We start from the raw sequence: 23140 nt of genomic DNA, 5'->3' as shown, positions 1-23140 counted from the left end.
GACTTGTAATTTCTTAGAAAAAGTCAGTGGATCAAAATATAATTTTCATTCAATTTCCAGAAGCATCATTGGGGGCTAGCCGTAAATGTTCAGACTAACCATTGGTTGTATTTATTTCAGAAAGTCAATAACATGTATCTGATCAGTTAAATATTCTTCTCAATATCCTTAAGATGACATCTTTGGAAACATGCATGCACGCATGCACCTACACACACATTCTGATTTGTGGCAGGGTATACGATGTGTCAGTGTCCTCTTAAATTGTTCTATGCAAGGAGTCCTCGGTAACCATCAAATGTTGATGTCAACTAACAGAGACTTGGTGTCAACTAGTTATATCTTGAGGCTAGACATCTTCCTTTCTTGGTCCTTGACTTCACCTGTTTGCTTGAGGGGGTACTATGGGCAGACAATACACCTACACACAGACACGGAACACCATTTTTCTTGTGTGAAAATTATATTGATTTCTGAGACATGATACACTATATACAAAACAGAAGCAGATTTTTCACTGAGATATACAATGACTGTGCTGCTGCTCCAGTTGTCTTATACAGGACCAGGGCCTGTTTCACAAAGACTCATAAGCCTGAGATCTTGTTCATTTTCTCATTGCATTCATGCCTCCTGTAACATTTGAGGTACGAATCCAGCATGAAAAGTAACAAGATCTTAGGCCTGCAAGAGATTTATGAAAAGGGGCCCTATGAGATCTTACACTGGATCAGGTCTTACACAGGATCAGGTCTTACATAGAATCAGGTCTTACACATGGCCATGTCTTACATAGGATCAGGTCTTATATGCGACCAGGTTTTACACAGGATCAGGTCTTACATAGAATCAGGTCTTACACATGGCCATGTCTTACAGAGGATCAGGTCTTATATGGGACCATTTTTTACACAGGATCAGGTTTTACACAGGATCAGGTCTTACACATGGCCATGTATTACATAGGATCAGGTCTTACAAGGGAACAGGCCTTACAAAGGATCAGGTCTTACACATGACCGGGTCTTACATGGGAACAGGTCCTCATGGGAGCAGGTCTCACACAGGATTGGGTCATACACAGGACCTTGTGTTCCACAGTGGCCTCATGGTACCATCATAGCTGTACTCCACAACAAACGGTTTTGAAATAAAATTGCCACAGCTTGCTGTCCACTCATCATATAACCTTCGTGTATTCTGGCCAGACACATGCTTGATTAAAAACAACAAAATTTCCTGGCAATGTCAATATATTGATATAGGATAATCACAATGTCCCAAAAAACAAACCATAGTTGAGACACAATCAAGTGTCATTTACAGATTGTCAGCATTGACAGACAGGCCAGTTTTGATGACGACTCATGTTGCCTTATATTGTTTATTATGACACATGACATAGGACAACATTGATATTACCATGACACAGGCCATCTTACATCATGGAATATCATGACAAATGCCATATCACAATGTTCACTACCACGACACGTTGTCTGACATTGTTGATTCCCAAGACACATGTTGCCCGATATTGTTGATTATCATGACACATGTTGCCTGACATTGTTGATTACCGTGACACATGTTGCCTGACATTGTTGATTACCGTGACACATGTTGCCCAATATTGTTGATTATCATGACAAATGTTGCTTGACATTGTTGATTGCTGCGATACATGTTGCCCAGTATTGTCCATTACCAGAACACATGTTGCCTGACATTGTTGATTACCGTGACACATGTTGCCTGACATTGTTGATTACCGTGACACATGTTGCCCAGTATTGTCCATTACCAGAACACATGTTGCCTGACATTGTTGATTATGACACATGTTGCCAGATGCTGTTGATTATCATGACAAATGTTGCCTGACATTGTTGATTGCCGTGATACATGTTGCCTGATATTGTTGACTACCATGACACATTTCCTGACATTGAAGGTCGATCAGGCTTTAAGCCATGATGTTTTTCATGTGTTCATAGCCTGCTCTGATGAGGTACTGGAACTGAGAGTTGTGTCTGCAGGCTCCAAGCTCTTCACTTGACAGGATAACTTCCTGGGAGGGCAGTACATCATCCAGACCTCCTCCTACAACACGCACATATCACTTACACTGTCACATCTACTGACTCCATGGAGTTGAACCTCTGCACAGCTCTATATCTGTTAAAGTATGGGAGTTACAATCATCTTAGCGCTATAATCTCTTTGTGGAACAGTGATAAGCACTAGAATAGGAAAACAAGATCACAAGCACTGGCACAGGGAACCAAAGTCACTAGCACTAGCAAATGGAACCCGAGTCACTAGCACTAGCACAGGGAACTAGAATCTTGGTGTGTATAGACTACTTGTATGATCACTGCTGGGGATTCAGTGATACACAGACTTACCTTCTGTGTAAGCAAGATCAATGGTCTTGAAAAACACTGTCTCCCTGATGATATCCAGTGGGTCACCATCTGCTGGGTTGGTCCAGCTGCCAAACACAAACACCAGTACGCTGAGTCACGCTCAGACTACTTGACTTCATCACATAGCTGCCAACTCGGCCAATTTACACTCAGTATTTTGCCACAATTATTAGATCATAAGGACACCAAACTGTGATCATAACGTTGGTGTAAGTTGATAAGTTTAAACTTTAGTTTTTGCATCTACTGCAGGATTTGGTTGCTTCATTGGCTGGTTGGTTGGTTGTTTAACAGTCTGTAAACAATGAAGTCCGGACAATTTTCCCTAATTGAGTCTACATAAAATGCAAAAGATGTACAATTCACACTTACTTGTCTCTTAAAATAGCACGACACCAGATGTGTAGCTTGAGGGCTTCCAAGTCAGCACCTCCATCAGCCTGCAACAGACAACAGTATTCCAGATACCTTAATTGGGTTGTGGCTTACCTGGTTTGTTGTTTAACCCTGCACTCAGCAATATTCCATTGTTATACAATGACAACCTCATCCCGTTAGACACCTCATGGGTTACCGATGATCAATTCTAAACACATCATCATGTCGATGCTACTTTGTGAAAGACAATGGTAGATTCTAAAAGATCAATGAGGTGACACAATGGCCTGGAACTTTCTGGATAAACAATGAAACATTCCCTGCGCACACCGACTAGGGATACCTACAGGGTGGTTCTTGATGCCATGATAACGGCAAACACAACAGACACTTCCGTGGAAATGACCTACAGGGTGCTACTTGGGGCAAAGCAACAGCAAATCACAATGGCACACTGATGGAGGTGACTTGGCATCTGCCTCTTTGAATGAGATGAACATGAATGAGTGAGTTTAGTTTTATGCAGCTTTTAGCAATATCAAGGCACAGGGACAAAGGAATGGGCCTCTCATGATGTACCCATGTGGTACCAGGTCTACGGCGTGACAAGCAAATACTTTAACCACCCCACCCCCACTTGACATTGTTGCCATTGAACATATGCTACTCACTTTATCAACATACTGCAGGAGGTCCAGAGCCTTCTTGAAGTCATACTCAGAAGCCATCTTGTTCTTGCTCCCAACATAAAGCTGAAACATCAGGCCATGTGTGAAGAATGAAGATAAACTAAATACTGTGGTCAGATACAAGGGAAAAGTTACCCGTTCGCCTGCAATAAACCAGCTGTATGACAGTGGACCAGCCAATCCAGTGACCGGCAGCATGAGCATCAATCTACACAATTTGGAAATGGTGACATACATAAACCATGTAGGTGAGCTTGAACACCAGATATTGTTAGTTGCCTCTGACAACAAGCATACCTGTGACTTGGAACACAGATGATTTGTCTTCACTGATGAGGAGTAATTAGGTCAACAAAAACTGAATAGATGGATGGATGGATGGATTGCTTGACTGCTTGGTGTTTAACACTGCACCCAGCCATATTCAAACTACAAAGCGGCAGTTTCGAAATAATCAAATCTGGACCAGACAATCTTGAGATCAAAAGCATGAAGATAGATTTATGAAACTGGGAATATGTGTCAGCCAAGTCAGCAAGTCTAGCCACCCAATCCTGTCACCTCTTACAAGCATGGGTTGCTGAGGACCAGTTCTGTCATGTATCTCCACAGGTCAGACATAAAATCTGAATCTTTCCTTCACAGCAGTAACCCTCACCTCAATCAGTTCTGTGGGAGTCATCACACCCATGTTGGTGGGATCCATGCCAAGTGTCTGCAAAAGTTAGGGAGACAAATTTTCATACACTTCCACAGAACCAAGGAATTTTGGATTGAAATAACAAGCTGACCTTCCATCATAAGTGTGTCGCCTCTATTATCAATGCTTTTCACAGGGTTTGACAAATCAGACATTTCAGGTAGATAGTTGGGCCACATTGTCAGACAAGCATGCTAAGTGATAAAGTTAACTGGCATTTGTGTATCAGGATATTTGTAAAGCTATTATTCTCAAGTCCTCCTGTGAACAGTGTTACAACATTTTACACTTGTGAACATTTCACATAATTGTTAACAATTACAGGATGCAGTAGGGCTGGGCATCGCTCTTCAGATTGATCGTAACCCAATGATGATCTTAACTTCAACAGACTTACGATTGTGGTAGCACTATGATTGCTATGTGGAACAGGTCCCAGATACTCGTAAGTGCCATTCATTAACATTAACTTACGACTATCTTAACGCTAAGAGAGTTTTGAAACAGCTAGACCATGGACAGTAAGTGTCTCACCTCCAGCACCTCCTCTGGCAGCTGTTCCTGGTGTAGGATCAGGGTCAGCTCATCGTTGATGTCTGCAACACAATCAGTCACTTTACTGTGACATCAGGTTAGTACACACAACCCATCCCACACCTAAATAAAACACAGTATACACGGTTCTTAATATATTCCAATTCATATGCATAGATGGATGGAGCCTAATACTATATTCCCCGCTTTGTGCTAAACACACAGCTGGGGGGAAACAAAAACAAAACAAAAAAACCCCAAGTAAATGTAAGTGAATGGCTTACAGCCATGGATGGAGTTTAATTTAATACCTTCAAACCAATATGTTCACAAACATGATGTCTGTGGTGACAGTAAACAGTCCATAGGTAGCCTAGTGGTTAAAGTTTTTGCTCATAACACTACAGACCTGTTTTGATTCCCACCATGGGTTCAATGTGTGAAACTCATTTCTGGTGTACCCCACCATGATATGCTGGAATATTGCCATAAGCAGCATAATCTTAAAGTGGTATAAAACGAAACTCACTCTCTCACTCAGGCACTTGGAAGGAGCTTGTATGCTCAGTGGACAGTGTAGTTAAAAAACTGCCCCTTTACTTCTTCCACACACGGAGGCAATGTTAGCTGGAAAGATTTCTTTTGGTGTGATGTGGTCAGTGTGTTCATTTGACAGCCCAAGGCATTATAAGTGTAACATAATTCTTGGGAAGTAAACGTATGACATTAAAGCGGGTGGTGTCAAATAGATCTTTTATAACTAAAGTTAGGAGTGTTTTTGGACGGTGTTCTTCATCTTCATTTCCAGTTATTTTACTCAAATAGATCAACTATTTCAAAAGCAATAGGTCCTTGAAGCAAACTGGGATATACATATGAGTACAACGCAAGTGATGCTGAGGGCTGGAGTTCTGATTTTACATGACAATACTTAGTCTCACACCTCTTGAATGGCAAAGTCTGCATTGCATCAATGTGGCTTCAAAGAACTTCCTCATCCTTCATATTCACCTGAACTGGACTCAAGCAACTTTCACCTATTTCCAAAATTGAAGGAACATCTCTGTGGAAAACACTATGCCAGTAAGCTCAAATCTGCTGTACTCGTACGTATACTCCAGTATCTATTTGAGTAAAATAACTGGAAATACAGATAGAGAACACTGTCTAACAACACTCCTAAGACTAGTTGGTGTCACCCGTATAGAAGTTATGTAGGCCTGAACTTTCTGAGCAGCCCTCGTACACTGTGAAACTTAGTGAACAGAGTAATGTCTGTTTAGGATTACATTGCTTTTAGCAACAATCCAGCAATATCATGGTGGGGAACACCAGAAATGGATATCAAACCCAGGTCTTCAGCATGACAAGCAAACGCTTATACCATTAGGCTACCCAACTGCCGAACATAATGGACCAGCATGGTATGCAGTCTCACCTTCCACGGTATCCTCCATAGACTCTGGGTCATCTGCTGCAAGCGCAGCCAGCTTGCTCAGACTCAGCAGTGTCTGCAACAAACCACAGTAACCTGACTGAGGGATCAGTGGGCAGTAACAGGATTGTGTCCTTTATATGGAAGTCTTGTGTTTGTCTTGTAACATTGCACTCAGCAATGTTCCATTATCCTCGTGTCATGGAAGTCTCATCACTTAAAAATCAAATTTTTAAAGTAATATTCATATGATCTAATTTTCAAATCTCTTGCCTCTAAACTTGTTTATTTATGTCAAACATTTACAACATCCATGTATGTTTGCTGCTTTTCACAATCGCGATATGACCGCCCTCTCACTGCCAAGACAATTGACCCAGACAGTTTAATCATATAATTAGCAGGCTTGTCACGTAAACAGGATGACTTGTCTGGACAACTTCTTGTGTCAGATTCAGAGTTAGAGCAGTTCCAGATAATTTTATGCTATTTATGTCCATGACACTTTATTTTTTGTGTTTTAATTCTTTTAAAAATGATGAAAAGTCACAAATATTCAGCTTGTTTGAAAGTATTATGCAGGATTATTCTTCAGCCTCATCGTGACGGGCACCAAAACTCAGAATGTTGACACACAACACGAACTGGTGTGTAGAACCGTATATGTGTTCAGTGATAACATGTAGTGTCAATGATAAGCCATGAGGCACAAACTTGAATCTCATCAAGTAAAAAACTGACGAAAACTTCTCAAAAAGCTTTACTTTTCTTTATAAGAAATGACCCTTCTTTGTTTCCAAAGTTTTACATTTTGCAGAGGATATCACATGTCTGGTCATGTGACATTTAGACCTGAAACTTAAACAAGCCGAAGACAGGTGCGCTGTCAATTTACAACACGTGAAATAAATAATGTTTACATTTTATTTAAACTGTTAAAGTTACATCACTTTTCTACGGTTAAAAAGTCATTGTTTGCTGAATATGAACTATAACTTAAGTTTGGTAACTTGACATGAAGCATTTTCCACTCAAAACAAACTAAAGCAGTGTTTCTAGAAGATCAAAGCTGCAGATACTGTAAACTGTAGTTACATATCGCGAGAACTACTATTGAAAATGGAGTGGACGAAGATTCATGTTGATCGAACTTGTGTCAGGGTGACTTGACAATAATATGGTGGCAGTCTGAGTATGGACAAGACGATACAGTGATCACAGCATGAGCATCGATCTATGCTTTGGAATATGATGACAGGCGTCAACGGAGTCAGCAAGTCTGACAACTTGATCCCATTAGTTTGCCTTTACAACAAGCATGGGTTGCCAAACACCGTCTCACTGGTTCTTCACAAGCATAGACGGGTCATCTTGACAAAACTTGAAACATAGCAACCTATTACATTACCACCAGAATAGCAAACTTCAAATGAATGCTCTATTTCGCTTAAGGCATACTGAAACATTCAAAAGTCTTGATATCAGTGATCTTAGTTTTTGTGTCTTTATTGCAGCAATTTCATGGACCTTGCAGTATTGACAGGAAGGATTCTCATATCTATCATCAGAGCCACTAACAGTGCATTACATTAGTGTTGCAGAGATGCCAACCCCAAAATGTTGCAAGTAGTAGTTGCAAGGATCAAAAGTAGTAGTCTGACCATAAAATTAGTAATCAACTATATTCTTAAAATAATGATGGATTCTGAGAAATGTGACACTAATCAAGAGTGAGGCTCTAAGTACACAAACCTCCAAAAGCAGATTTCAAATTATCAGCATTACATTTCTTCACTTGTCTCTTTTCGGTGAAATGTATTTAATATACAAAAATATCGGGTTCTTTTATATATATCTGAATTTCAATGAATTTTCTTCAGATTACATATTTAGGTTAGATTTAGATTAAATTTTGTAGCAATTATGATAAGATCATAGAGGTTGCATCTCTGGTGTTGTGACAATTTGTCTCACTATGAACCTGTATGGTTCACCAACCATGAGACTCACAGTTTTACACTGACTTACAAACCCTGGGGTCCCTGGGACACCCAATTATTTGTTTTAACTGAGGTGAGGTGAAATGGGGTTGGACGTTGTACTTCGCTCTCATGATGACATGAGTGTATGTGTGGCTGCTTGTACTAGCCTGGACTTAAGCAGAATAGTGCTATAAGATCATTTCGATACCATGCTGCAGTCAATCAAGAAGGCCCCATATTACACTGACTGAGCAGTCAGTCCTTGTTGTACCAATGTCAAGCACCAGTTAGTGACCAACAAGTACAATATTTCAATGTCTTTGAGCATGATACATATTGTTTCAGGGGTCCATGCAGGCAATGTGAGGGTCCTATCAAGTAACAGTGTAGAGAACTGTATGTTTTGATCATTCTTCAGAGCCTGGAAGGTATCATTGATCATGTGGACTTGTGGATGAAATGATGCATATAACAGCTCTGAAAGTCACAACTAAACACTTAGCAAGGTCATAGATGTGTTGTGTGTGCAAGGTATAATATTGTGCATCCCCCTGGACGTAGTGAATTTTTTTTCTGTGCACATCCTCTACATTTGTGCTTACTAGACACATTTATGTCACGTAAAACCCTGAGACGCTATACAGACCTGAGACTGCTCGGGCTCAATTCATGGAAAATCAAATCTAACACCTTAACCATAATCATATTTGGATTCAATATTGAAATTATTTCCACACAAACAGAACATTGACTCTTGAGTAGTTTTGAGAGCTAAAATAAGGCGAAACGTGATTGTGTGAGGCCAGGCTAATTAGCAAAGTTGTTGTTAGTAGGCATCGTTAAGTTGACAACGGATTTCATGATATGAAAGATAACACTGAAAATTTAATAAAATCTGATGTTTTTACTTGTATGTAGAATGGAATCAAGATCTGCGTGAAGTGCTATGGCCCTAGTTGCTGTCATCTACTTAAGCTTGATACATCCATAGCAACATGAGGATAAAGATACACTACCTTTTTCTTTGCTAAGAAGGCTGTTTCCCCTTGAGCCAAATTAAACAATGTTTCATGTGCCTGTAATGACAAAAAATGGTGGTAAAACAGACAGAATTTCTCTCATTTTCCTTCCTTCCTCAAATCACTCACTCATTTACTTACAGGATCTTGACTCGATACCTGTGCCTTTGACGTTTATTTTGGATGTAATCAAGAAGTTTTGAGGATAAATACGACACTCTCAGTCTTAAACCACTGTTACTTTACAATCTCCAGTGGGTTTGACATGGCAAGTCCTGCTGGCATATATGGTATAGAAATGAGACATCACTGTTAAGACGGGGGCGTAAGAGGAGCCAAGTTGTTAAATTGTTCACTTGTCACGCCAAAGGTCCATGTTTGACCTCCACATGGGTACACTGTGTGAAACCCATGTCTGGTGTCCCTGCCATGGTGTAGCTGTATATTGCTAGAGGCGGTGTAATTCCCTAGAAGAACTAGGCCTCCTTTCACAAAGCACTAAGGTGATCATAAGCCACTAAGGTAACCTAAGTGCAATGTTAAAGAATGGTTAAGGTTAACATTAACAAAGGTTGCTTCGTGAAAGGAACCCCTAGTCCACAGGATAGGATTTTTGGGGAAATTTCAAGAGCCTGACAGCCAAGAATAGAATAAACAAGTCAACAGTGCCAGGATGTGTTTTTTGGGTTTATCAGTAAACACATCAAATTATTCAAATGCTCAAACCCCCAGGCCTCGATTTTCAATGCTCTCTTAGCATTAAGATAGTAGGAAGTGCAGTACATTAACATTAACTTGCAACTATCTTAGCACTAAGAGAGCTTCTTAAATCCAGGCCCTGGTCACATAGACTTTGACAGTTTATGACGCCTGGGATGCATACATATTTCAAAGATGTTCTGACATCTGATCTCTGATCCTTTACTGACCTTATCAAAGTTGTTGGTACCGATGTCGTGAAGCCAGCTGAGGTATCTTGTGTTGTCAGAGTTCAGGAACTGACTCAGGTCGGCATCGGTGCCGATTGGCTGGGACAGGAGACGGCCTCGCTTACCTACAACACATCACAATGAAACTGCTTCCTTGTCACTGAAGACTTGATGAATCAACATAAGAGAACACACAGCACTCAGTTAGGAAGTGCATGACAATATTCTAGGAGTTTTAAAATGATCCTCATTTGAACAGCAGATGCAGCCTACACTTACTAGAGGTGAAACAGTACGCTTTTACCATGCGGTACGAGGCCTTTGGTTCAGTCGCTTTAGATTGGAATTTGAGATATGATCACAATGCCAAATACTGATAACAAGAGGTAATCATTTTGTTATTTTGCATGAACAAAACTGTCATTTTATGACTACATAGAGATTATGGTAAGAAAACAACCGTTTGGATTGCATTACAGTGTACCCAACTGAAGGCAAAATGCTGTGGTTCTACTGATACTGCGATATACCATTTCACCCAAAATACTACCACAACACATCCATCATTGATCGACATGGACATCGCAAGCAGCTTGTAATATTTTCCAATTTTACAAAGTTGATGGTATGAGAATGCAAATATTCTATTAACTCTTTATGTTACAGTTCAACTTTGAAGGTTTAGGCAGATTCAAAACATCAACTTGATTTGAGTAACTACACTGAGAGTGAATGCGGCGACCATGTTTCACAAAACACACAAAGATGGCCCTGAGGTAAGAGTTCCGCCAAAACCCCTTCTTAAAATACATTCTATTTCTTAGGGTTAATTCAAGGTTTTAGGGTTAGGGTTAGGTTTAAGGTTAGAGTAAAATTTTTTTTAGATACAACTATCTGTTCTTAGGCATAGAATAATAAGAAAACCCTAGGGATTACGGGCAGAAATCTTTCTGAAATTGATCCATGGCAGACATGACTGCAACATTTCATGTGGGTGAACATGTGAGTGAGTGAGTGAACATGTGAGTGAGTGAGTGAGTGAGTTTAGGTTTATGCTGCTTTTAGCAGTATTCCAGTATTTCATGCTGGGGAACAGCAGAAATGGGCTTCACACACTGTACCCATGTGGGAAATCGAACCCAGGTCTTCGGCATGACAAGCAATTGCTGCAACCATTAGGCTACCCCACCACCAGTAGAATATGATGTTTTAGGATGAAGGAGGGCTGTAGAAGGAATGATAACACCACAACCCACAGTGAACAATAACAGTAGAAGTACACAAACACAGTTAGGTTTTAGGAAAAATACACAATACCAATCATAAATTTATTTGCTTCATTAACACATGGCACACATCATATGATACACGTATGTCAGTCTGTCAACAGATCCATTCCTGAACTGTAATGTACATGATACTGACAAGTGTACATGTCAAATAATCTCCACCATATCCTCATATGTCACTTCAAACTGAACAATGATCGCTTCCATAACTCAGTATGTGATACCACAACTTGTCTGTCCTCATGTTCATTACTAAATTTTGATCACATATCTTGTTCTTTCAGGATCGTAATAAACAGGATCACAAATCATGAATGACAGCTACTGTTGTTGATACCTAAGGCCACATACTAAACCCACTAAATTTACAGTCAACTGATGTGTCCCATCAATGCCTGTATGTACCTATTAGGGGTGGATGTTTCACATTAGTCTCTGTATGTACCTATTAGGGGTGGATGTATCTAACATGTCATGGTACTGTCTACATATACCTAGTAGGGGTGGATGTATTTGATGTTTCACATTAGTCTCTGTATGTACCTATTAGGGGTGGATGTATCTAACATGTCATGGTACTGAGTAGTATAGGGAATGATAGTTCTGGACCACTTTCAAGAAATGTCTCTACAAAGCCTTATTTAGTAAATAAGGCTTTGGTTGGGCCCCTTAGCTCTTGCTACTATTACCCCTACTATAAAAAAGTTGGCGGTAATTACTGTGCCTTGGTAGGAGGTAACACTGTGCCGTACGGTACGATCAATAATTCTTCTCTTACAAAACCCCTACCCGGCCCATCCCTCAAGTAGTATAAGTTAGGTTCGTCGGCTTTCATATCCACTTTATCTATGTTGTAAGTTTTGACTGACCATATAGGATCGGTGGCTCGCTTACGGCTATCGCCCTCGTGTTCCCCCGGCTGGTATAGATACCTCACTAGGGCCCTATCTGGTATCTGTTTCTCCTTCCCACGCAATGGAGCGGCCGACTCTGCAACTATTGATTTTAATTTGATAGCGTCTGCCGGTTTCTTACCGGTGAGACGGGTGACTTCATGGTTGATTGCCGACACCACCTTGGGTAACCTCGTGACCCATTCAGTCGATCGTTTTCCAGGGGTGGTCATCTCCCTAGCATACTGATAACCGAACAAGCGCTCAGCCAAAGTCCTATTAAATCTCTCAACTATAGCTTGGCTGCGATGGGCTCCGGCCGTGCCACGCCTGACCTTTGTATCGTGTTTGGTTAGCAGTTGTGACACGGCACCCATGAACTCCCGTCCGGGGTCAACTTGCAGCTCTGTTGGCCACGTCAGTGGGCTGCGTTTGTATATGCGTTCGAATCCTCTGGCTACCTGGGCCGAATCTTTCGTGGTCAAGGGTTCGGCTTCCTTGTAACGACTGGCTACGTCCACTACGGTTAAGGCATACTTGTACCTCTTGTCGTGGGGTAGGAACAGTAGGTCTGCCTGGTGAACGCTATTAGGTATGTTAATACCGAACCTCCTTCTAGGCACGTAGCGTGGTGCCGGCAAATAGATCTGCCACAGGGCTTGTTTTTCAAGCCACGCTTTGGCTTCCTCCGGGGGTACTCGCGCTAGTTTAGCTAGCTTATCTACTGCGCTAGCTCCTTTCCAGTACCCACGCGGGCTGTAGTAAATAGCCTCAAATTTTTTCATGTCCATACGCGTATGTGTTTATTCCATCAATAGCTACCCAACGTTTCGTGTCCATAGGCGATAGGGACGTCTTGTTTATAGTCAGTCCGTATATCTTATGTCCATCACTTCTAAGTGTGTTCATTTTATGTCTAAAGGTACGGGTCTTGAACAGGGCTTCCTTGAATCTGGCGTGTTTGATGTGTTGTTTCACCACATACTTCTTAACCCCCTTAGCCTTCCGGATCTCACTATTGTCGGCTTTCAGTATGGAGTACATCTTAGGTCTCAAACCTATGTACTCGGCTATGGGCGTGCCAGCACACTCGTCCTTCATCTTACCTAGGACCTTTTTATTTACTGTACTGTGTAGGGTATGGGTCTTAGGGTAGTCGCTGGTGTCGTATAAATCGAGGTGTTTTTTCATGTCCTCGTACACGTCCTCGGTTCGAATCTCCATCAGCAGGGAATCCGTGTCAGTGTACAGTACTTCACACCTGTCGCCGTACTGTTTCTTGAGCTCGTTGTAGTAAAAGTCGTACATCAGGTGTTTGGATAAATCGAGGATGCTCATCCCCACGTAAACAGGCCGGTTGAATTTTATGTGGCTTTTCTTCATGTGTATGGCAACCAGGTTGTCTGTAAATATTTTATTACGGTTGAATGCCGGACTGGCTATCAATTTCCTGAGCTTGTCTTCCTCACTAGATCTAACCAGCTTAACGGTCACGCGTTTCCTCAGGTTCTCCATAGTCTTACCAAACACCGAGTTGTTCATGAGCTTGTAGAGATTTTTCTCAAAATCACTGGTGGCTTTTTTTCGTAGGTCTGTGTTCATTCTGATGTAGGGCTCCATCCATGGGCTCTGGTCGAACATGAGCACCCTGTGTATTTTGGTCAGCCTCATACCCAACGACAGGTACAGCTGTAGGTTGCGATAGTGAACGATGTACTTGGTCTTATTCATTAAGTTAGGCACGAGTTTTTCAACGTCTGTCACACGCCCACCTGACAAGTTATGTTGGTACTCAGACATCCAGTCTGTATTAACCCTCATACGTTCGGGTGCAAGGGGATAGCTGTTGTGCGATGTGTGTAATTCCTTGGGATACTCTAAGTCAACTTCGAGGATATACCCTTTGTTCGAATCTGGTGCAACCTCTATAACATCAACGTGGGGTACCCATTCGAATCCCCCTGTAGGTAGATACTGGCTCATGGCCCAGCCGTACAGGTTATTTGCGTCGAGGTATAGAATGTGATTGGTTGGTTTGTTAGGATCGTAACCTTTCACGTATTGATTATTTGCTTTCGCGTATCGTTTGGATGCCATGGAAATCCCACCTCGCAAGCCTTTCTCAATGAATAGGTGCATGTCGTAATCTGTGAGCAATTCCAAATTAACTCCGGTCTTTTTAAGCAAGGCGTCCCACGACAGACCTGGGCTGGTGTAATACCATGCGGGGTCGAGTTTATACTGCTTTAAACAGGTCCGCCTGAACGTTTCAAACACGTCGGCTAACAGCAGTACATCTGTCCTCAAGTACAGGTCGTGATAATCACCCAGGTTCTTACAACCCAGTTTATTCCATACGTTAGTCGCGTGCGAGTAATCATCTCGTGAGACGGACGCCTCATTCAGCTTGCTATAGAAGCAGTCAATAGGGGGTAGTCTGGTCTCGGTGAACTTGGCCCAACTATCCATGTACTCATAGGGGTACACACCCTTCCTCATAAGCAGGGGTCTAGTCTCGGCGTCTGTGTATCGATCGGTGATAGGGAAGGTATTGTTGGCCTTGACCAGACTGTCGAGTGACGACAGGAGGAACTGAAACGAGTCAATGAACCTAAGTCCGTTTAAGCTGAAGGAGATGTATCTCTCCATGTTGTTGGGGATGCACGTTATATTACCATCGATTTTCGCGATGGCCTGCATGATCAAGTGTGAGTCGTACCCTCTCAAGTTGTGAAAGACAACGGGGATGTTTATTGTCTTAGGGTTGATTTTAAGCTTGAGGTTGCACGCGTTGTGAGCGGCGCCTCTATACTTACCAGTTATGTGACAGTGATCTCTCACCGAATCACCGTTAAGTGGTGAGTCGCACACGTGACAGTTAGTGCTACTAGCGTGAGCTAGCCTGTCGGCTCGGGTCATACGCATGGGAGCGATTCTATACAATGCATTCCTAATAATTTTTTCTTCCTCCTGCAAACACTTTAGAAACCTTTCAGCCGCGTCAGGGCCCCTATACACTACCGGAGCTTTCGTTTCCCCGTCACAACGGACGACAATGTATCCAAACGAACAGGCTTTATGCTCTTGTGTCTTGTGGGTGAAGCTACCTCCACTAGGGGGTGTGGGGGAATCCCCACCCACAACTAAGGCTTCGAAGTCGGCGTATATAATATAAGGTACAGACATTTGGTTCTTGTGGTTACTGAATTTTAGGATATTTTCACCTTCCTTAGGCATGTCGACTCGTATGGCCGTCTGCCCCACACCTTGGCAATCATCCCGGTGGGATTCTAATAAATCAGCTCGACTGAAACCGTGTAGGCATCGTACACAAAAGTGTTTTTCCCCAACGTGTTTCGACTGGTCGTGCAACAACCGGCTGAGATGTTTTATCCACGTGTAGTGATACTTTTCACCTCGCTGGATCATGAATATATTGATAACTTGGCGATCCTTCACCGGGCTGACCCTGTGTACTATTGTTGTGTTACCTTCGTGCCCAAAGACATTTATAGCCAGATTATTCTGTTTTTCTACTTTAGTGATCTGGGATATGGGGGTGGGTTCATCTATACCATCCCAGTTGAGCCCATCGTCTTGGGGATAGCTAGAAAGCCTATCTGAATGAGTGCCAGCTGGAAATAAGGCTGACCTGATAGCTAACCTCAGGCAATCGTTTCCTCTATTCTTAACGTTTACTATGGCATGTTTGTTTCTATAGTAGGGAGGCAAGGCTAGGTATGACCCGCCTCTGAACGGCACGTAGTTAGCTATGTCTAGATAGACATTATCGATTTTATCTACAGCCCACCCGGACCCCAAGTGTGTATAGCGTTCTAGGTATTCTCGTATCTGCTGAAAACTGGTATCGATTGATGCGTCAATGGTCTCTGCATGTGTGACGACCTCTTGTTGACCTCGGAAGTAAGGCTGAACATACTCAGTGGCCCCTGTGGGGCCCCCAACCTGCTTATCAAGCGACATTTTCACTGTGATCTGAAACTTGATACTTCCTAGATTATTTAGTTCCTGGTTGACCTTATCAGCTATCAGAGGCTTGATATCTATAATGTCTATGTTTCTATCAACATGCATGCGCCAACCTCTCAAATAGTTACCTACAGCGCGCTCAGTGCTCACGAACTGTAGGTCAATAGCTCTATTCTGCCGTAATAATTCTAAAAGCTGTGGTTTTCTCATACGGGAATACCCGCCTAAACCCAAATCGTGTGCCTCGGCTTTCAGTTGTTTTACAGTGGGACGTGCTACGGGGGCATGTGATAACAATGCGGTTAACCCGGCTCTCCCCAGGTTTGAATAACCCGTGTGCCCAAGCTGTTTTGCTTGAGCTTTTAATTGTTTTACTGTAGGAGGGGCTTCTAAACCTAGTAATCTCAACAATGCTGACTTCCGCATTCGAGAATACCCGATGACACCTCTCTGTTTTGCGACCCGCTTGAGCTCGCTTACAGTAGACATCGTGTTTACACCTAAGAGAACTAATGTCTAATTGGTTCACAGTAAGGGGAGGTAACTCTTAAGTGGCTATCTTGAGCAGTCGCCTACGTTCTTTTATATAGCCTTTTTTATTCTCGTAGATGAGTTGATGTCTGACTACGTTCGCTCCGTGAGCTTTACATAGACAGTAGTGTCCTTTAACCCCGATACCACACACAGAACACGTGTAGTTAGGACTTCCCATATGGAAACAACAGAACCCCTGATTCCTGCATTTCCTACCACAGGCCTCGGTCTTCCCCATAAGTATGTATTCGCATCGGTATGGAGCGGGTCTCATGTTTACTTATATAGGTGTTTTAGTTTAATTGCTTCGCAACCAACGCAGTAGCTGCTATACCCAACACTATGAAGCCCAGTTCACGATTCATTTGTCCCTTGGATGGTGTGTAGTACTGAGCGAGTGTGGGTTTATTGAGCGGTTCCAATTGTTTACCAGTTATTAGATAGTATTCTTTCATTGCTTCATCGACATCGTAGAATGTTTGAACGGCATGGTTTTCACGCTTGAGTTGTTCGTTAATAAAGTCGATCCTCTGGAGGCGTTTTTTAGCGTACTCGGCCTGTGCCTTTTGTAAGTTCTCAATAGCGAGATCGTGTCGCTTCCTTTCTTCCTGTATTTCAGCCCCATCTCGTAGTTTCGAGAAGAGGAAATTACTCCCGGAAAATGCCAGGGCATTCACTAACGCCCCACCGACCATCACAGCTATCGTGGCCATCCCTATATTTATTTCATTATATTATCAGGTATTATTCCTTGTTTTACTAGGATGTCTTTTGTGGCCATCGCCATACCAAGGTTCATTATGAGCATACCCATATCCTGCAGGTTGAAATCTAGCTTGATAGTTGGTTGTTTAAGCACCATTTTAGTCAACCGAGCGTACCCTACGGCTAGACTGGCGACCACTGTGGCGTGGTATGCGTCGTTGACGAACGTTTTCCCCTCAGACATTATGTATATGATATAAAATATTAAAATTATAACATGATATGCGGGTCAATAGTGGGGCCTGCCGGCGGCGTGGGGGGGTGGTGGCTCACTGTGGGAGGGTACCCCCACGTATAACCACGAGATAGCCAAGGCAGCAGTTACACCTACAGCCAACAACAGTCGGGGGTTGGTCACTTTATGTTGGTTACACCACCGTTTTTTACCGGCAGCTACTCTCTTAGGATTCTTCTGTCTGGTTACTGTTGGGGGTACCCCCACTGAAGGGGTCTCCACCGTCACTGGTTCCTGTGAACTCACTGTTTGGGGTGTGGGGGGTACCACCACTGGGGTCTCCACCGTCACCTCGGGACTCACTGGTTCCTGTGCAGTATCCATCTATACTATTATTATTATTCTTTCTCTCAAATTGACAATGTTTTGCTGTGATAATCGCCGCCGTCACTGGAGCCAACAACATACCATATTTGTGGTACAGCCCGCAGCTGATAGAGCTCACGGCGTGTTCGATAAAAGGGTCTTTCTCGAGGTCCTCCCACAGGTAAAGTCGGCGCTCTGGTGGAATGGGAAGGAAGTGTGACACAATACCGGTGTATATCTGGGTCATAGCCGATCCTATTGTCTTTGTCATTTCTGCTCCGAGCCGGGACTCGTATCTAGCGTACAGCTTATCGATTTCTTCGGCTGACATTTTGTGAATTTTATCCGGGGTGTAGTCTCCAAAGTAATGTTTGGCTTTGCCACCAACAGCCAACGCCACCAGTTTCTCTCGCTTGGGGGAATCCCCCACAGTGGGGCCTGCCGACGGCGTGGTGGAGACCCCCAACTGTTCGAGCAATTCCTCACACTCCATCTTATAATATAACAAGTAAGATTTAGTTTTAACTATATAATACCCGATGCAGACAAAACACAGAGAAATGAAGGTTAAGTTGCACACGACAAATACTTCAAATATCATAGCTTTGCTTAGCTTTGCTTAGCTTTGCTTAGCTTTGCTTAGCTTTAGCTTAGCTTTAGCATACTATATATGCTACTGGTTGGTCGGTTTTTAGAACGAGCTTAGCGTCTTTAGTTTCAGCGAGCTGTTTCTTCACCCGTTCCCGTTCTAATTTACTCATCACATCGTTCTCTCTCAAACACTCCTCAAACGAATCCCTGTCCTTGCAGTGAAATAAGGCCACCCATCGCGTCTGCTCCCTGAGGTCTTTCAACACCGAGTTGAACTTCTGCGTTAGCACCCAGACGCTGTGATTTGCATGCCGGCCGGAGAAGGCCAGGTACGATAGCATGTCTCTCTTTTTTGTTATCTCGCGATTAGCGCTGCAGTCGTCCAGTATGAACAGCGTCGGTTCCCCTTTAAATTTCTCGTGAAGAGCTTTCAACCAGTCCTGCAGGCGTGTCCCAGGGTCGATTTTGTGTACGTCCGGGTCCGTCATCACCCAAGGTCGCGCGTACGTTTTATTCATGCTCAGAGTAGGGCACATGATAACGATGTTATCGAACACATCCTTGTAGTAACCCTCCAACATATCCAACACGAAAACGGTCTTCCCACAGCCAGTCTGCCCGCACACTATGGCGCAGTGTGGGTCAGTGGGTAACCCCAGGGGGGTGTGGGGGTCTTGTTTATTGTTGGGGGGTGTGGGGGGGTACCCCCCATCAGTAGATGGCTTGCACGAATCTCCCATTGTCTATATTAAGTTGCGCGTCCATAATAACGTACAGATATAATTTCAACTTACCAGCGGTTTGAGCCTTCTTAGTAATCTGGATGGTTATCCCTTCGCTGCCGTTATCTATACGGCGCCCGCTACCGTGCAGTTTATCATCATCCATGGATCGCATGTCCAACCATAGGGCGTACTTGGTGGTCAGGTATTCACCGATCTGCACGGAGCCGAGGTCCAGGTCCTTTGTTATGTAATCCCCCACTGGTAGCTTTTTTATCTCATCCCACTGCTGGTGTGGTCTCATACCATGACTGAACAGCTGGTTGGGCACGCCCTCGATGGTCACTTCCACCTTTTCAATCTCGGGGTTGAAAAACTTCTCGCTGTCCCTCCGGAATGGATCGTAATCCTCCACGGGGACGACCAGGATACCTTTCATCGATCGCGCCGGCACATTCAGGTTGATATTCCACACAGTGTCGCTCTTATCTCGCACGACTGATCTATGCCTCAGTACGCGATCGTACAGGATAGCCATCTTCCCAGAGTACTGGCTTCGAACCTGCCTGGCCAGCTCCGGGCTAGTGACCATGTCGAACTCAAGAGAGATGTTGTCTATGGCATAACTAGCCTCATCACCGTTCGGCGTACGCACTACTTTGCTATAGTCGTTAAACGTGAGCTCGTATTCGAGCCTATCACCCAGCGCGGCCTGGTAAAACGGCGCGTGTCCCGTGAGCAACTCGAAGTCGAGCGGCACGCAGAATCGATTCCCGTATGCTAGAGCGATGGCCTTTTCACCGTCCGATAGCTTGTCTTGCTGGTCTGTCGTGAAGACGTATCCTATGCGCGCCCGGGTTGATTTGCTGATGCCCTGGTACACATCATTGACTCGTTCTCCCTCGCTTTTCCAGAGATCCTTGTAGCAGTGAAACACGTCGCTGTCGTCGATGCTCAGCACCTCGTTACCGCTGATCTTGACGGTCGTTTTCTTGATGATAGCTCGACCCACGTTCCGCACTAGCTCGCGTTTGTCGTTGTCGGAGGTCAACGTGATATTGAACGCCAGTCGAACAGTGCCTGGTACAATGAGGTCATTCTCACCAAGGTTTGGAAATCTAACCAGCAGAGTTTGATTCTGGTCTATCTTGCTGGGATTGTTGGTGATGGTCACCGACTGGCGCACGGCTCTGGCTCCTAATGGCTCTCTCAATCTTCTGAAAGGATCTAATTTTCTGCCGTACATTGTTATATATAAATAAAATATATTTAAATACTAATGGATGAAGACATAGATATGACGGAGATGCCGGGCGCTAGTGCCCAGGCATTCGATGATGAGCAGGAGACCTCATTTACTAGTTCATCATTGAACCAAGAACTTTTGGCAACAACGGTAGATAATTATTACGAAAGTTTAAGAAGAGATAAAAACTACGTTGAACCACAGGGCCGATACCTTGATAATTTTTTTATTGATACAAAGGGTGTTCTACGCCTTAAGTCTGACCCAGGGGTTGACCTCGTTAACAAGCGCAATAAAAAACCACTGGCCTTGTCAACTCTAGCCAGCCGCCATGGTGTCGAATTTATCCGTAAAAATCTAAACATGAATGATTACGGTGGTGCAATACCTAAGGCCGTTAAAGAAGATCTGCAAGCTACCAGATCCCACCTCACCACTAGAGATGAAATGACACCACAGCGTGCTACAGAAGCCTCAGACAGCATAGAAAAACTGTTGAGCACCTACTGGGACAAACCGTTACCGGGGTTTGACTTTCCGGTAAGGGAACTGCGCGGCTTAGACGAAGCCGTGAAACGCGTGCGTGGAGAACTCGTGAACAACATGGGGAAACTGAACGAAATCGACGAGCACATCGCTAGGGAAAAAACCAAACTCAACGAAACTGAAAACGATGATATGAAGCGCCGTATCAATGAACGACTACGCGATTTAGAAGACGAGAGACGTACACGATTGGAATCCGCTTCCTCGAATCGTGAACAGCTTCGATCCCAGATCAGTCGTATTCGGGAAACAATCGATAGAATACTGAATGAGGATACAACTTTAGCCAACAGGATTCGGATATTGTTCCGGGAGCAAGGGATCACCATCGTCAGCATTCTAACTGCATTGGGTTTCATCATATCAACCCTGGTGGTGTCACTGACGGGGGGGACCCCTGTGGGGCCTGCCGGCGGAGGGGGAACTCCCAGCGGTGGTGGTGGTGTTAAAGACTGGATTAAAAAACTCGGGGAAGGCCTAGCTAAACTGGCTGGTAAAGCCGCCGAAGCCCTTCCCGGCATCCTGGGTAGCATCGTCTCGTGGTTGTTGGGCGCTCTGTCTAAAACTGCCATGTGGCTCAGTCAAAACCTGTGGGCAGCCATCGTCGCCGTGGCGGGTCTGGTGTACGTAGCGGCTAAGAAATCTTTAACCAAATAAGTCCCAAAGCTACCCCACCAACCACTAGGGCTGTTTTATTATCAATATGCTGCTGATAGGGGGGTACCCCCACATGCACATAAGGGTGTGGGGGGGACACATGAACTTTAGGCTCCGGGGGTGGCGCCACTATACCCGTTTCACGTGGTTGGGTGTGTGGGCTAGGGGGGGTGTTAATATCGGGGTTGATACCCAACTTTTGGTCCGCCGTGGCTACGATTATTTTGTTGTTATAATTCAACACTTTTTTTATTCTCAGTTGCATATCACTCGGCGCCATGTACAACCCCACGCCGAACACGTAATTGACTTTCGATCTGGCGTTTTCTAACGCTTTTTGGTAGCGGCCGATGGCCCGCGGTAGATCAACTGGAGAATTGATAGTATCATCAACGTTGGCAACGAACTGTTTCTGAGTGTCGAAAGCAGTTCCCTTACCGATAATGTTGGAACGCGTTTGCGCCTGCGCACCCAACAGCGCCCACACGTACGTTCGAATCGAGTCATTCAACCTGACTACCCCGGCACGAGTGAATCCTTTCGACGTGTCCAGCATGAACATTTTCCACCCGTCTGCGTTTGACTGCTCCACTTTCTGGATTGTGAAACCAACACCACCTTTTTTAAAGTCCATACGATCATCCCTCCATTCATTACTCGACAAAGCAAAGTCCTGCCTAAGTATACCTAGTGTCAGTAAATCATCACTGGCATCTTTCACTGGTTTTGGTCCAGATTTGTTAGGTTTAGGAACAAGATCAGCTAATGCATGGGAAAAACGTTCCGTACTAAACATTTTTCGTTGCATAAATTTTATTAGTATATGTTTGTCAAATGCTTTTGGCGAGAGCCCATGAGCGTAAGGAATACCCAACCCGTGGTTCAGCCCCGGCAAACGCCAATCCGTCTTCGGGTTTATTTCGAATTCGTTGCAAATACGTTCGTAGGCCCGTCTATCGTACGGGTTGTTTGTTGCGTCCCACGCTTTGTCCTGTGGGAGGGGGGCGCTGATCTCTTTAAGGATACGTCTGACCTGGTAGTACACGTGGAACTTGAACACAGACTGACTCAGCGGCCCACGCCGAGTGTCGGTCAATGTCACACCACACCCCGTTGTAGCGCACCACACGGCAAAGTTGAATTGGTTCTGCCAGAACTGCATAGGGTTGTTGAACCAAGCGTGGACTGCCTCAATGTTAGTCACCGAAAGCTTATACTTATCAGGCATATCTATAAACTTAGCATTGAAATACAACCCAGGAGCAACCACG

At 43.9% G+C, this 23140-nt stretch overlaps 1 protein-coding gene across 2 annotated transcripts in view; it reads right to left on the bottom strand.

The window, feature by feature from the left end:
- Window positions 1-444: 444 nt before the first annotated feature.
- The window catches only part of LOC137293647 (nuclear pore complex protein Nup133-like), a 55682-nt gene continuing 32986 nt past the window's right edge, over window positions 445-23140 (bottom strand). The window contains exons 26-35 of one of the 2 annotated variants that reach the window (XR_010957491.1): window positions 10096-10220; window positions 9164-9223; window positions 6169-6241; window positions 4731-4792; window positions 4155-4211; window positions 3479-3559; window positions 2802-2869; window positions 2409-2494; window positions 1849-2103; window positions 445-1755 (exon numbers count right to left, since the gene is read on the bottom strand). Coding sequence is in view for 1 of the 2 variants with exons in the window: in XM_067824317.1 (XP_067680418.1) it covers window positions 1967-2103; window positions 2409-2494; window positions 2802-2869; window positions 3479-3559; window positions 4155-4211; window positions 4731-4792; window positions 6169-6241; window positions 9164-9223; window positions 10096-10220 (749 nt within the window). In the remaining variant the exon portion in view is untranslated. Of the gene's footprint in view, window positions 2104-2408; window positions 2495-2801; window positions 2870-3478; window positions 3560-4154; window positions 4212-4730; window positions 4793-6168; window positions 6242-9163; window positions 9224-10095; window positions 10221-23140 lie in introns of both variants that reach the window. The other variant, XM_067824317.1, reaches the window with a different exon arrangement.

The sequence above is a fragment of the Haliotis asinina genome, chromosome 8 (assembly GCF_037392515.1).
Source record: "Haliotis asinina isolate JCU_RB_2024 chromosome 8, JCU_Hal_asi_v2, whole genome shotgun sequence".
Taxonomy (NCBI): Eukaryota; Metazoa; Mollusca; class Gastropoda; order Lepetellida; family Haliotidae; genus Haliotis; species Haliotis asinina.
Note: the sequence above shows the minus strand (reverse complement) of the source record. Positions and strands in the feature narration are given on the sequence as shown.